The 16728-nt window shown below is 44.4% G+C and overlaps 1 protein-coding gene across 1 annotated transcript in view; it reads right to left on the reverse strand.

Moving 5' to 3' along the window:
• Wwox (WW domain containing oxidoreductase) overlaps nucleotides 1-16728 on the reverse strand; it is an 894370-nt gene that overhangs the window by 620285 nt on the left and 257357 nt on the right. The window contains exons 7-8 of the mRNA XM_028768564.1: nucleotides 13288-13473; nucleotides 7458-7722 (exon numbers count right to left, since the gene is read on the reverse strand). Coding sequence (XP_028624397.1) covers nucleotides 7458-7722; nucleotides 13288-13473 — 451 coding nt within the window. The remainder of the gene's footprint in view (nucleotides 1-7457; nucleotides 7723-13287; nucleotides 13474-16728) is intronic.

The following is a 16728-nucleotide window of genomic DNA, read 5'->3' on the forward strand; positions in this document are numbered from 1 at the left end:
TCTCTGCCATGGACAGAGTTTGCCACCATGCCATCTAGGTTAGTCACAGTGATGTGGACCGAAGAGAACACGGTGAGTTTCCATATGCAGCTGTCATGAAACCATCGTGATGCCAGATTCTCACCACGGAACAGTAATAAGACCATGTGATGTTTATCAAATCCCTAGTGTGTTCTGGATGCTGCATATGCGTGGGGCCCTTCATTCCTCGATGCAGTCCGTAAGGTGGGCACAAGACCTGCTATTTCACGGGAATCTTAATGAAGGGATGAAACTTGCTCTTGAGTTAGGACAGAGGGATCTGGTGTTTCTAGAGCTGCCTGACTCTAGAACATTCTCTAACTGTTCCACAGCTCTCCAGATTTCAACATAAATACTCTTCCGTCCAAGCATGCTTCTCTGAGGGAATCCATCATTGTGGCTGGTAGTCAAGTGCCTGGGGGCTTTTGGCTCTGGCCCCACCTACCCCGGATAAGCTGAGGCTCTGAGACATGGCCTCACCATTGCTTATACACTCTGAACTGCAAACCCCACCTCAGAGAGACTGGAGGCAAAAAGGACACTTATGACCCTCCTGTAGAAGCACGCAGTGTTCTTTCCTTTACAATGATGAATGGACAAACTGCCATCTTTGAATATCAAATGAAAGCATATAGGGACTATCTTTCGAGGTTACAGTTGGGGAAAGGTGGGGAAATAGAACTGTCTGGCCCCTGACCCTTTAGTCAGGGTGGAGCCTGTGCTTTTGAGGGACTGCGGGTACTTCCTGCCTTTTTTTTTTCTTTTTATGACATCATGTGACAAAACCCTTGTTCTAATCTGAAAGATCTCAAATGCTTCCAGGGTATGATTCGGGGTGAGCAGAGTGGTTAAGAGTAGAAGCGATGGAATATTCCAGAATGAAAACGTCATTAGGAAAGAACACATAGCTGGGCTGGCTGGAGCTGGTCATGTGGAACCGAGAGCCCAGGTTCCATCTGATTAATTTTCTCGTGGCCACACTGTGAGTAGACAGTCTACGCCACTGGATGGCTGACCCTTCTATTTTACCATCAAAGCTTGTTGCCTATGTGAAGGCTCACAAAGGTCACTTCTGTGCTTTGCTAGCCTCCCATCTGTCCCCCAGGAACAGGGATCATCAACTTAATTTTGGATAGTGGGAGCAGGAAAAGGTGACTCACAGACCAGCTCTGAGTCAGAATCCTCTTCTTATGGAGGAAGAGGAGAGAGCAGGAGAATCCCACTGCTCCACCTTGCCTTCAGAAGGCGTACAGGATACACCCCTGCAGCCACTTTGGAAGTATGAAGTGAAAACCAAGATGGCCGTGAAAGACAGTTCCCACTTCAGGGGCCAAATAAACCTCTGGATGCCTCAGGGTTACAGAATATATGAAAAAAAATCAAATAAGACCCCCCAGATCTTATTCCAACCATCTTTGCATGTGAATTTAGAGCTCGCAGCTCATAGTCACTGAACCAATACAGAAATCTGACCCCAGGCAGGTTTAATTTATTACAAAATGACCGAAGGGAAACAGGGGAACTAAGCTTTAAAACAACTGCCTAAAGAGTCCAAGTTCTTGGCTCTTTTGAAGTCTGCCATATGCACTGGCCTTGGGACTAAGAAAATACCACAAATTTGAAAGCTCTGGACAGAATGGAGTGCTGACTAATGAGGCCTAGGCCAGTGATCACCTGGAAGGTAAGGAGGCTGGCTGAGGCTGCAGGGAGGTGGCCCTCTGTAAGATGAGAGCTGAACCACGGTAGGAGCCATGGTGAGAAAGCTCACGTGTGGCCCGGCCACAGAGATCCCAAAAGTCTACTTTCCTGTCGTACCTTGGCTTGGGGGAGCACAGAAATCAGAGAATCCCACCCATGCTTGGAAGGCTCAAAATACTGAGATCAACAAGGAATATGGATTTCCACGTGGCATAGTGTATTTTCTTCTCTCAACTGAAAAAAAGAAAGAAAGAAAAAAAGAAAACTGGAAAGTCCCTGTTGGTCCCTTCTCTCCTTGTATGGGACACACTAATAAACCAGTAAAGCTTCAGACACGAGGTGAGTCCTTGAACGCACCTCTGGAGTAGCCAGCTACAGGCCTTTGAGGGATGTATTTTGTTAAAATAGTAATTTAAAGAACAAATCAACATTTATTAGGCCCTTCATTATGTTTTAAAATTCTACAACTATAAATCACTGGGCCCGCAGGTTATTCAAGGGCAGAGTTACCCAGCTTGGCTCGGCAGAAGGTTAGGAGAATGCAATGTTATGCTTTCTCTGCTTGTAATTTATAACTCTGCAACAGGACCCAGCATTGCAGGCCCATCCATTAGCCGGATAGCCACACATCTGTTACGGCTCCCTACAATGGCAGCCTTTTCATGGCCACAGGAAGAGAAACCCAATCCTTTCAGAAGATCTACAAACTCAAGCCATTAAAGAAAAAAAAAAAAGTGAACTGATATGAAAACACAGTTCCCTAAAACATCTGCTAAGCTCCTGTTACCCCAACACACGGTATTCTTCCCGACAGTTACCTGCCAACACAAATATTTGGTTGCTCCAAACGCCCTTCAAGGCACGTGACTGTGCTCAACTTAAAATTTACATGCGGAGCCACAGAGGGCTGGCTTGGCCCTGACAGAGACCTCTGGCGAGGAGGTTGTTTACCAGAGTTCAAAACTAATGTGGAAATAAAAAGAGGGGAGTGGGTCAAGAAGGTGCTGTCAAATGTTTTAAAGAGGAAACGTAAGGACACAATCAGACACACTTGGCGGGGGCAATGCGGTGTAGCTGACTACGGAAACAGAAGGAGTTGGCGAAGGCTCTAGGGGCAAGAATGGCATTTTCTTGAACAGGCTAGGTAAGCTCTTGGAGCTTTTCACAGCCCAGATATAAGTAATTCTAACCCCGCAGAAGTGTTGTGAGGGGAAAATAAACATACAGATGCCAACACCAGAGGCATCTCAAGGTCAGGTGGGAGTTGCCAAGGTGACCCTTAGCTGGGAGCTTTGAAGTCCTCAAACAAGGTAGCACAGACCAATAGCTAAATCCACCCTGGTAAATCTCTTACACTGTTAGATAACAGCACAGGTCAGGTTTATAATAATTATGATGTTATCTGCACATATCATGTATGCTAACTTGTAGCACACACATTAATACACATACATAAAACATAGCGTAAAGGCAGAGATGTCAGCATTAAGTTCCCTCATGATGTGACTTCATCATGTGAACACTCAGCAAACTTTGGTTTCCTTTAAGATATTTTCGGGATTGCTGCTGGAAAAAAAAAACCTTGGCTTAAACAACATTTAAAGCAGCATATTTCCATTTTGCTCATTCTTTTTATTTTATCATAAATCTGAAGCAGGAGGAATAATCACCTCTCTCCCAGAACCCCTAGGAAACTGGTCCTGTGGCCCTCTGGAGGAAGAGGGAGGCAGAGACATGACCTTGCCGGTAGGGGGCGCTGTGCTGAGAATTAGTCCCTCTGAGTTTCTCATTAGTGATTATTATACTGCAGGAGGCCCAAATGCAAAAATTAATTAATTTCAAAGTGATAATGCATTTACAGCAACAATTAGAAACGTATAACTGTAAAAGGGCAACATTTAAAAGACATATTACATTTAATAAAGTTGCACGAGAGCATCCAATTGTAAAATTACTGATCTGCAACAATAGCCCTTAAAGAGCCACTTAAAATAGCCCGACTCCATGAAGGGTGACCTAATTACGGTAACTAAAATCACCATAGTCACAGCGAGTCATGGCAAATAAAGAAGGGACGTTGATATTAAAACACTGCTGTTTAATGCTTACAGGGACTGGCTGTACAGAGGAGGGGAGGCTGGGCTTTCTGAGTGCCAGGCGGGTTCTTCTTCCTTGAGCCTTGTACAATGGAGAGTATACCCAAGCTATGCCCATGCCACGGGGAAAGACGCTCTCAGTAACATGAGATGGGAAGGGACTCTGAAGCCTAGAGAGTTACCTGGGCTAACGTTAAGCGGCTTGGCTGGCATTTAGGAATCCATCCTATATGTGGGCTAGGAACTCAGATACACGTGATTTGTGTCTCAGAACACAGCTCCGTGGGAATGGCAGAAGCACATCCATTGTCCAAGAAACATGTCTTATCACGAGAGGAGAGTGAGGGAGATGGCCTGAGAGGGTGACCCTGGTGGTCAGTCAGATCTGTCCTGCTGGGGATTTGACCCATGCCAGTTCTACCCACTCCTGCTGCTTTCTCCCTTTTTTGCTGCAGAGTCATAAATACTTGCAGGGGAGCAGAGAGTAGTGGGTTTGACAAGGAAGTGCTGGGTTCATTCTTCCTTCTCCAGAGCTCCTCCTCTTGAGTCTTCCCTCCTCCCTTCTCATGAGCTCCCTCCTCCTGCAACTCCATACTTCCTCCACCTGAACTCCCTCCTCCCTCTTCTTGAACTCTATCCTCTCCTCCGAAGAACCCAGCAATAGGGAACTCAATGCAAAAATACCACCAGCCATCTAGACAGGTCACCGTTATCACAGAGAACCTAAACAAGACTCTGTGTTCCACAATCTTATTAATCCCTACACCTAGGTTTGTAATCCAGGCACTCAGAAGGCTAGCCAGGGCTACACAGTGAGATATTGTCTCAAAAGCAACCATATACATACAAAGAAAAAAAAGCCAACAGCGGTGGCTAAAGCATGCTAGAGAGATATCAAGTGCTATTCCTAATCAATTAGGAATAAGAGAATAGAGACTCCCAGCCACTGGGACTTCCTTCAGGTCTGAGGCCACTACTTCAGGTTCTCCTAAGCCATCTTCCTGTCTTGCCAGGAATCTTACTCCTGGACTGATCAAGGCAGGGACAGAGCCATCAAACCTCCCCCTGTAGCCACCACCAGACTTCCTGTTTATCATAACTAAAATCACTATAGTTACAGCAAATAGAATTGTTTGATTTATCAGTTTTAGCCCGTGACCCTTATTATATCTTCCATCCACACCAAGGTATGAGAAAAAAACTTTCTAGACACAGGTACTGCTCACAGAATCAAGAGTAACCGAGGGCAAGGAGAGAAGAGTTATACAGCAGGTGTTATACACAGCATGAAGCACAAGACACGGGCACAAGACAAACACGACTATTGAAACTGAACAGAATGAAGAATTTCCTCAGTCGTGCCACCCATATCAAGGTCTCAATTACTATCAGTGGACATGGTCAGATGGTGACCACTAGACAAATCCCATGTGCGTGATTTGAGGTATAATGTGGCAAGATCCGATGTTTGAGGCAATTTCCCTAGCCTGTCCTGATGCCCATGGAACATGCTGGGTCCTGATAGGGAGAAATGTCAAGGAAAGCCAATTGCTCTACTGGGCCAGGCAACTGATTGCTGTCCTTGCCACAACCAGAAGGCTAGCTGGTCTTATGATATGTCTAATGACCCAATTTTGATCATAAAAAAAAAAAAACAGGAACTACCAAGGATATATACATTCAAAGGAAAACACTTTTTATTGTTTATCTCATGGGTATATTTGTGGAACATTCATATGTATGTATCTATGTGGTGGTGTGCACACCCATGGGTGCATGTATATAAGTCTGCTGCAGGATATTTGACCACATCGTGAAACCCAAGATTGTGCTGTTTACTGGGAGAAACTATTTCTAGTCGTGGTGCAGCTCAGCCTGAGTACACACCTTTAACCCCTCTGGCTGGAATACAGACTCGTCCTTAGTATACATTTTTAATCCTAAACAATGAAAGTAAAGTTAGTTTGTAGTGAACGCACCATGTTTGAAAGTGATGTCTAATTGAGGGGCAGACAAAGTGACGAATCAGAGAAAGAGTTGACAGCATAGAATATGATCCACTCTCACAAGAAAAGAGAGGAAAAGGAAGCTACTTCAGGGGCAGTGCAAAGAAAGAAAGAAGGCAGGAGGCAGTTTTACCAGAAAGTTGTACAGAGACAGGTTGCAGAGAGAGAACAACTAGACACAGGTGAAGACAGAATGAGCCAGACAATGAGAAGAAGATTAGAAGAGAATGACACAGTCAGTATGAGGCCAAGCAGAGCAATTCAGTAAGAAACCAAGAGAAGCCAGACTGAATCAGTTCACATGGAAAGGAATTTGAGCCAGAGCTCAGAAAGAACTAGGAAGGGGTGAGTTTATTCAACAGGAGGCCTCAGAGGCTGAAAACATTCTAGGCCTAGATAAGATTGTACAGAGGCTGGAAGCTTCCAGGACTAGGCCTAGGTTAGCAGACTGAGGCAGTAAACCTCGGAGATGACAATTACTTCAGTCAAATAAGAGTGATTTTTACATAAGTAAGGTAGATGTTGGGTTCTTTGAACACTATCTACTGTACTTATGATATCCATCCATCTATCTATCTATCTATCTATCTATCTATCTATCTATCTATCTATCATCTATCTACCTGTCATCTATTTATCATCTATCTATCTATCTATCTATCTATCTATCTATCTATCTATCTATCATCTACTGGCAGGCTTTTCACTGCACCTGGAACTTCAGGCCTTGAGAGACCCACTCACAGGAAATTAACACTGGAGTTGAAATGTGTAGAGCCAAATCCAGCTTTCACCTGTCTGCTGGGGATCTGAATCCAGTTCTTAATTCTTACTCAGAACATGTTTATCCCACTAAGCCATCTCCCTGGCCCCAAGCTCAGAGGGGCAACTGACCAAGGATGCTGTGTAACGTGTGCTTCCTTTATTCAAGTAACACTGGGTTAATGAATTTACAGAAGAGGTTTTACACACCATTGGTAAAACCACCGACGAAAATGTAAAATCTTCACATTCAGCTTTCTGAATACTTCAGTTCTAACCACAGCTGTGTGATTCATCCAAGAGATTTGTCTTCAGGGCTGTGAAGGACAAACCACACTTCTAGCCACAAAGCCTTCTCCAGGAAAGAGCTATACCCAGACCTCCATTACACGAAACATCCAGAACATCCGATACAAAAACCTCACAGAACCAAGCACAGAACAGAACCTAACACTCCCTAATCCACATTTTCAATGAACACAAAACACATATAGTCTATTTTTTCCACAGAGTAGACTTCAGAAGTTTGTGAATCAAAGCAGAAATCACATTGAGAGAAAGCAAACCATTATTGTGCGTCTCACTCCAAAACTCCAGGATTTTTGCGTGGGTTCCACCTACCACTGACAACCAACACAAGACAAGCCTATCCAAGACAAGCCTATGGTAGAGCAACGGACCCAATTTAAACATCACAGACATGTTTTGGAGCTTTTGCTAATGAATGAACAGACCGGACGCTGTTATACTCAATACCAGGCCCACGACAGCCGGTGACAATGAGATCACAACTAGACATGCAGGTCTAGGTCTCCAGGCCCTTCTGTGATGCTGACTGGAGACGTCTGGGAGGTTCCAGAAGCCACACACTTACCATGGACTTGGTGAATGGCCGGGCCAAGGTGAACAGCAGCTTGTACACCCACGAGTTGCGATGGATGGCTGAGAACATCATGTTTCCAGGGTGCACTGCATTGGACGTGACTCCGCGTGGGGAGAGGCGGCGGTGCAGTTCATTGGAGAAGAGGATATTGCAGAGTTTGGATCTGTTGTAAGCCAGCATGGCCCAGTAGTCACTCCTAGACGGAGAGAGGCGGCTGAGGTCAAGTTTCCCAGAGGAGTCATTAATATCTGTAAATCTGGAAAACATGGGACACAGAAGATGAGGCTTCTCACAGGGCTTTGGATTTTTTTTTTGAAATCTGATCAACCCATAGAAATTTGATCTAGATTACCTGACAATTATGTCCCTTAAAAGCAAAAGATGGTGACTTAACACACTGCCAATTAATTTGATCCAAAGGGGAAAGATAAGCCTACACACACAAGTGTAGTGGGCCAAATAAACCCAAGGTTCACTGAAACTCCAACTACATAGTTCAAGCCTCTACTTACAATACTCAGAAAGCTCAGGCAGGAGAATCACCGTGAACTTGGGGCTAGCCTGTGCTACCATGAGTTCCCGACTAGACTGAGTTTCAATGTAAGATCTGAAATCAAAAGTCAAAATCTCCCTCCCTCCTTCCCTCCATTCCTCCCCCACCCCCTGTAGGCACTCAGGATCTTCAACCACAAGTTCAAGGGTAATTAAATAGTAACAAGTTTTAGATAAAAGGTGGCTGCATTGGGGAAGTAATATCCCATTCCTAACCTTTGGCAGGGTTTTCCTGATTGTTTTAGCCAAATGAAAGAGTTGTCTGTGTTTTCATTGGAGCATCCAAGTTAATACAGATGAGCTATCTTGCCTCCAAGACTCTTTTCCAGATTAAAAATTAATGATCATAAAAGGGTTGTAACCTTGGTGAGGTGCCATCAAAAGTCTTTCCCGTGTAAAAAACTAAATGTAAACAAAGCCAGAAACGGGTTCTGGCTGAGTCTACTGTTTTTGAGTACAGGCACGGCACGGATACTAACAAATCAAAGTAACTAAGTGACATTTTATAATAGAATCTGACAGAGCCATTAAACACCAGCTGTGTGCTTCCTTTCCACCTGCCTTTCTCTGTGTCAGAAAATGAAATAAATAAATAAAAAGGAAGCAATGACTGTCTTACAAAACACAGATCATAAGAAACAACCAAGAGAGAATGTTCTAGACAGTATCATAGCTGTTTAAGGACTCGCCACACTTGGCTTCATTATGTTAACTTTGGGCATTGGCTAGGACCCTGGTTAGGCTTAATCCTACTGTGAAGAAATACAAATGACCAGAAGGAAAGGTTTTATTTGGGTTATCGTCTGTTCATTTTATCACTGTTCATCACCAACGGGATTCAGGACAGGAACTCAAACAGGGCAGGAACCTGGCGGCAGGAACTGATTCAGAGGCTGTGGAGTACAGCTACTTACTGGCTTGTTCAGCCTGCTTTTTTTATACAATACCAGAAAACCACTACAATGGGTTGGGTCCTCCCCCATCAGTCACTAATAAGAAAATGCTCTACAGTCTTGCCTACAGCCCCAGCCTACAGAGGTATTTTCTCTCCATTCTCTCAATGACTTTAGCTTGTGTCAAGTTGACATAAAACTATCCAGCATAATTAACCACTTGTCAACAAACACTGTTTAGCTACAGCCTCTCCTTTCTCATCCATCCCCAAGATGATCTCACAATAAAAACATAAATAACTTTATGTCTCACAGTCTTTATAAATTCAGACGCTTTAAAATCCAGTCTCTTCAAAAATTCAATGTCTCATTGAAAATCCAAAATCTCCTTTAGAATTTAGTCATTCATTTTTGGGCTCCTGCAAAACCAAAACTAAGTTAAATACTTCCTTATTTCAAGAGCCAAGAACCAGTGGAGTCACAATCTGAATAAAGCAAAACCAAATTCCAAAAGCATAAATAACTCTGTGTCCAATATATGGCATTCACTACCTTCTGGAGTCCTCCAGGGGGCTTCGGCTACTTCTCTGACTCCACCCTCTGCAACACACACACACACACACACACACACACACACACACACACCACACACTGTCTTCTAGGCTCCAGCTAGGAATTCAATGGAGGACATTTCTCATTCAAACCACCACAGTATAGTGGGAGTCACATTATTGGAAGTTAATTACCCCTGTCCCAGGACTCAGTGACACTCACTTCAGATGCTGAATACTGAGATTCTGAAATCTGCAAAGCTTATGTCACCAAGGGAAAGGCAGTAACAAATAGCAAGTGCCCCTTATTACAAAAAGTCTGGGTTTGGATCTCACTTCAAAGGTGAAGCTACCCGTGAGGATCACTGTCTCAAAGTTCTGGGTTACACATTTGCAGACATTGTCTCCTGCTGTTAGGATGGGGTCCCAGCTTCGTGACTGAGAATCACTGGGCTTCCGTACACTACTTATTGCTTCTTTAGTGCTGCAGATAAGACATTAGGCCTCACTGACCAGAGGCTCCTGGAGGTCCCACTAGTTTATGCTGCCAGTTTTTAATACAGTGGGAAGGGCGGGCACACTACTGGTTTATCCATGCAGCAGGGAAGGCGGATCCAGGAATGTGACCCATCACTCTGGCTGCTCAAGAGTTAGCAAGGCAGCTCTTCAAGACCAACTGCTCTGACTTCAAGTTGGGAGTCTGGCAAAGCCAAGGAAGTTCTGTGCAGTGTCCCTGTCATCCACAGAGAGGCCAGCTGACTCCTGCTCTCCAGACACTGAGTGCTCCTGATGAGCCCCTGCCTTCTGTTTCTTTATCTAAGTCTGTTTAGGCTGAACCAGTTCTTAGTCCCTAAAATAAAATGATGAGAATGGACTTGCATAGACATCAGCTAGTGTGTTTGAGGAGCAGGAATAAGCTTGCAGGAGAAATTCTGCCTGTGTGTAACTGTACGTATGTGGCTGTGGGGTTGCACACATTTAAGATGGGTGGCTTTTCTCTATGGCTTTGTGGATCGTATGTGACTGGGATGTACATCTCTCTGTGACTCTGTGTGGCTTCCTGTGGTTGTATGACTGTGTATATGACCCAATGTGTGGTTGGTTGTGTGACCGTGTGTGTGTGTGTGTGTGTGTGTGTGAGGGTCTGGCACTGTGCGTGAGATTATATAACTTTGTGGTTCTATGTGGTTTTCTCTTTCTGATTGTGAGCAATTTTATGTGTGTTTATGTGTCTGAGAGTTTACATACGTGAGGTTGCGGTGGGGTACAATTCTATGTGGGGTTATGTATAATGGTGTGTGTCTACGTGTGTGGTTATGTGCACAATACTCTACATGTGTAAGACTGTGGGGAGGGACTGAGAGTAGAACTCAGGGTGGCTGGCTGTATGATGTCTCACATGTGACTGCATGTACATGTGTGACTATGTCTCTGACTGTGCGTACCCACCCGTCTGTCTCCTCACACTGCTGGGGCTGTTTGGAACGATGAAACCTGCACTCTCTTGTTCTATTTTAATTGTTATCTGAAAAATTTCCACAGTAAGGGAGCCAACTTCCCATTTCATTATGATATATTTTAGACAGGCAGAAACTCAATTCACTTGCTCAGACTCCAGATAAGTACGTAAAACACAGTGAAGAGAGAGAGAGCTCGGCTAATAAATATTTTGCCCGAGGGCATCCAGTATGATATTTTCTGCAAACATAGGACTTTATTTTTCCCCTAACAGGGGGTCTTGACTCCAACGAAGAGATTCCGCCAAGGTTTATGGAGGTAATTAGAGAGCAACACTTGTGTTTTATAATTTGGTTTAGGCTCTGGGTCCTTCAGCCATGATCCAGCGCTGTCTGTGTGCCCGGCACCCATGCTTGCTCTCTGGAGCGCAGAGATATCACAAAAGAGTAATAAACAATTCGGCTTGTAGAAATGAACATTTTGTATAATGTTAAGAAGAAGAAAGGAGACAAGGAGAGACAGTCAGCACACTGATGCAGGCCTTTCTCACACACACACATACTAGTTAGGCCAGAAATGCCAATGGATCTCATTCAGGAGAACACAGTCCTTCCTTCCGAACACATCTTTAAAATGAAATTAGGAAGTGGATCTCCGCGCGGGGCAGGAATTACAGCTCCAGTCAGAACAAAGGGGTCCCAGGAAACGGCATCTGAGACAGAGCTGTACCGAGGGGATGGAAGTGAGCACATGACACCTCCACACTCTCTCCCATTAAATACCAGCTCATTTAAACATACCCCGTGGTGCCCTCCACATCTGGTAAGCGATTGTGGCTGGCAGATTTATTTCCAAAGCTCTCTCTCCTGCCTGCCCCCATGGTAGCCTCCTTTGCTGCTTTACTGGAGGGGTAGTGTGTGTGTGGGTGGGGGGGCACTCCCCTTCTTTCACAAACCTGGTGTGATTTGCAAAGATAAGCCTGGCCAGATTTTGTTACTGCCTAATTACTAGATGTTTCGTGTCTTCTCGGGCGGGGGAGGATTATTACACGCGAGTTTCTCTTTCATTGGAGCCATCATAAATTTAAACTGGCAAGAGTAAATCTGTCTGCGGTGTGTCACTTACACCATAAGCCCCTGTGTTTGGGAGTGATAAAGGGTTCAAGCTAACCCTTGGCTGGTCTCTCTCTTTAAAGTCCCAGGGGTTACATTTTATGGAAGTATGATTAAAAAGAGAGAGAGAGAAAAAAAAAAAAGAAAGCTACATTCTAGGTCACCAAAACATTTCAGGACTTAAGATGGAGAACAGGAAGAAAATAGTCCCTGGTGCTTATTTATTTATTTATTTATTTATTCATTTGTAGCTACTTTATCGAGGAGGCAAAGCTCCCTCTACCCCCAACACCAAGAACACAGGGAAGCGGAGTCTCTCTCACAAGCTGTAAATCTTCCCTCCACAGCCCCGAAAATCCTTTGTCTTTCCTCAGCACTTCAGAGAGTTGTTTATCCAAGTCCTGCACAAATATGTTGAAAACACGGTGATGTTTTCAGATGTCTTTCTTCTTGTCGACTGAATAGTCTAATGGCAATCAGAAAGCAACGCCATCTGATGTGTAAATTGAAATTCTAACCGAAAGAGGCATGGCCAGATTTCCAATCCTCGCTAACTACAGTCCTTCCCTTTCTGCAATTACGCTGCTAATGTCTGCATTGAATTCCCTAATTTCTCATTATAAAACAATTGGATTTCATCTCGCGGCCCTTAACTGCGTTGTTTCCCCTGCTAGAATAACCACCGCTCTCCTCTCGGTGAGACTTTGAAGTTGTTGAATTACTAATCAATAAAGGTCGTGCCATTCAGATTTAATCAATTATTATTCCATCTCTGAGTGAAATCAATGGGGAGCCTGAGGTATAATTGTAAAATCACTCTATATTGCTCAAGACAGCCCCCCCCCCCCAAAAAAAAAGCAATTCCCCGTGATCACACATCTGGAAGGATCTGGAAAAATTAACGAGGCCAGGTAGTGTACACTCATGTTTCTCATAGTGAGACTGGTCAAAATTAGTATTTTTAAAAGACTTATTTTTGTGTGTGTGTGTGTGTGTGTGTGTGTGTGTGTGTTTGCTGATGTCTGTGGAGAACAGGAAAGGGTGTTGCATCCTCAGTGGCTGGAGTAACAGGTGGTTGCGAGTCACCTGGCCTAGGGGCTAGGGACTGAACTTGTATTCTCTGTAAGAGCTTCTTAATGTTGAGACCTTTCTCCAGCCTCAAGTCAAAATAAATTTCAGTTGGTGCCTTGAAGGGAATTTTAGATGGCACAAGTGAGGGGACAAGTGGAAGACAGGAAGTCAAATTCAAACCCACCTGTGGGATTCAGAAGAGACCACGACGACACGAGCAGGGGATGAGCGGCACAAAACGTCCTGCAGGAGTTGGACAAGGTAGAAATGTCCCAGGTGGTTCACCTGGAAGGTCGTCTCCAGGCCATCTTTCGTGAGGCTCCAGGGTAGAGCAAAAGTCCCCGCATTACACACAAGCACGTGAAGAGACCTGCACGAGGAAATGGAAGACAACAGACACAAATTGACAATTGAAAACTAGGTCTCATGGGTTGTCAAAATGCCAACCGGTGAGAAACGAGACAAGGCAGGACATTACCTTGCTCCAAATGGGCTGTTTACCTCAGGATATCAGCAACAAGAAGTTCCCAGGACGTAAGACACCCATGCTAACCCAGAACCATACGGGGTATGTCAGGATGAGGGTGGTTTGCTGGCATTGAAATACATTGTCTCTGGTTAACTGTGCTTTCTAATACAAACAATTACTACTGCTTTTATGTTCAATCCAAATAGCCCACAAATACACATGAGGAGTCTTTTGATTTCCTTTCTTTAGGACAGTGATTCACTACAAGAAAGGCTGACACTGAGGCCTAATGCTTAGTGGATACTAAATAAATGAATCAAGGAGAATATGGTCTGTTTATAGAGACAGTCACAGAGTATTTCAATACATTCATCTTAGGGATGGAGGCATAAGTCGCTGAAATGCTTGCTTAGCATAAACTTAGACTTGGGTTCCATCCTCAGCACCACATAAATCAAGCATGTATGTAACTCTAACACTCAGGAGGTGGAGGCAAAGAGGATCAGGAGTTCAGGGTCATCTTTGACTGTGAAGTGAATTCCAGACTATCTTTGGGTAGGTGAGGGCCTATCTCAGTGTGACAGTGTGTGTGTGTGTGTGTGTGTATCTGTCTGTCTGTCTGTCTGTGAGTGTGTACATGAGCATGCATGCACGCATATGTATCTTCATCTGGGATTAAATCCGAACCTGTTAGAAATAAGCCCAGGGATAAGAGGATGTGTGCTATGAAAGAAAATTTACCAATAAATGTAACCCTTTCATTTGGTTGAAAGCCCTAGATCCTTATAAATACATTTTACTTCCAGGAATTCCTACTGAACAGCTGTGACACAATGGCAGGTCTTCAGGACTCTCTACTGTATTCATAATTGAAACATAAAAGCAAGAAACCAGAAGTTAACTGAATTGGGGCAACGGCCCTGTGGACTGGGATGCATGTCAACGGTAAGAAGCCAACAGCCCAACAACAGGCAGATCCACTTTGTCTTGGAATCCATGATGAAGCAAAATATATAATAGGATCGCATACGCGTCAATGGGAGAGAGGGAACCAGAGTGGCAGATGGGCAAGCTGAGAAAAGCTAACGACTGGGAGCCACCTTAGGAAGCCAGGAGAATGAGGAGGAGGCTCACCCAGCCAGCCCAGGAGTAAACCTGTAGACATCTTGACTTCAGACTTTCAACTCCCAGAGCTATGAGAGACTATGGAATTGGTTGCTTTAAACCACCCAATGTTGTGATCCTCTACCTTAGGAAAGCGACGGTTTCCAAGACACTTACCTAAGGAAAGACTTCAAGTGTGCACATAATGATGAGGAGTAATTACACAGCAACAGACTTATTAAAATTTGCCATGACTAGAAGCCACCCAAGCACGGCCTTCAGTAGGAGGATGGATAAATACACAGTAGTGAATGCAGAGGCTCCCGGACCTTCCCAGATGAACTGAGCAGGGAGGAGGCGAAGGACAGCATGTGTGACTACGTATGCCACAGAACTTTCTCCAAAAAAAGGGAAACGCCAACCAGGTATGGTGGCTCACAGGAGTCATCTCTGCACGAAAGGAGATTGAGGCAGGTGCCAAGATGGGGCACACAGTTAACTCTAGGCCACCCTGGCATGCACTGTACAACCCTGTCTCAAGAAACCCGAACCAAGGCTGTGGAGATGGCTCAGTGGAAAAAGACACTTGCTACCAACTCGGATGACCTGAGTCCCATCTCCTAGACCCACGTGGTGGATTCCTACCTCCACACCTCAGCCTTGGCACCCACCCACCCATATACACACATACACGCATTCTGAGGGAAGACACACAAATAAATTAATACATGTGATAATACCATGGAATCAAAACAAAACCAAAATCAGGAAGAATGGGATTTCTCCATATGCAGTCACTGAGTAGGAAAATATAGCAGACTAGCTGGAGGTATGGATGGGGTGGCTAGACTTGCTTTGCCTTCTAGGTGTTTGCTGTTACTTTTTGTTTTCTAATCCTGAGATGCAATTCACACCCATACAACTTATTTGAGGCTGAGTCCAGGGGTTTTAGCGTGTTCAGAGTTGAATATGGATGGATTTGGTCTCATCACCTTAGTCTACCTTTACAGCAATTATAAGTACTATAAAGCAGCTTGTTAGCTGTCGCTAATTACAAGGTACCCACCCCATATGCACTTTCTACCCTATAGATCTGTCTAACATAAGCATCTCATGCAAGCAAGGTGACACGTGATCTTTGGTGACGGTCTTCTTTGATTTGGCTGTACAAAGAATGGACACTGCCCACCCTCCAAAGCCCGAGACATCTCTGCTGTATGCACAGATGGCATCTTTTTGTCCATTAATACTTTGATGGACATTTGGGTGGCTGCGGTGCTGGGCTAATGTGAATTCCACTGGTACAGACATTGCTTTGCCAGTTCTTCTGGAGACGTATTTGTTTATTTCTTGAGTACGTACTCGCAAATGGAACTGTTGGCTCACAGCATAATGCTGTGTTTAACTTCTGGGGAAGAATCAAACAGCTGTCCAAAGTGGAACACGTCCCACACATCCCCACCAGACATGCATTACACACTCGCATCTTGTGGTAATCCTGACACTTTGACTGTGTGTCTCTTCCTTCCTTCCTTCCTTCCTTCCTTCCTTCCTTCCTTCCTTCCTTCCTTCCTTTCATTCACTCATTTATATTTTAAATTAATTTTTTAAATTTTTTGAGATTACAATAGAATTACATTTTCCCCCTTACCTCTCTCCCTCTAAGCCCTCCCATATGCTGCTCCTTTTCAAATTCATGGCCTCTTTTTTCATTGTTACACACACACACACACACACACACACCCTAAATACACAAATACAACCTCTTCAGTCTGAGTCTATATAATGTTACTTACAGGCATGTTTTCAGGGCTGCCCATTTAGTATAATTAACTGGTGTGCTCTTCCCTAGGGAAGGCAGTTTCTCCCACTCTCAGCATTCCTTAGCTGCTTGTGGGTCTTTTTGCAGGGCTGAGGCCTTACAGTCTTTCCCTCGTCCATGTTAGCTTGTCTGTTGCTATTGTCCTTGTTCAGCTCCTATTAGACAATCCCACTGGTGAGACTTTATGGGTGTAGCTTCCAGAAATTCCCTTATCCTCTGCCTCTTACCAC

The sequence above is a fragment of the Grammomys surdaster genome, unplaced genomic scaffold (genome assembly GCF_004785775.1).
Source record: "Grammomys surdaster isolate TR1022 unplaced genomic scaffold, NIH_TR_1.0 187, whole genome shotgun sequence".
Lineage (NCBI taxonomy): Eukaryota > Metazoa > Chordata > Mammalia > Rodentia > Muridae > Grammomys > Grammomys surdaster.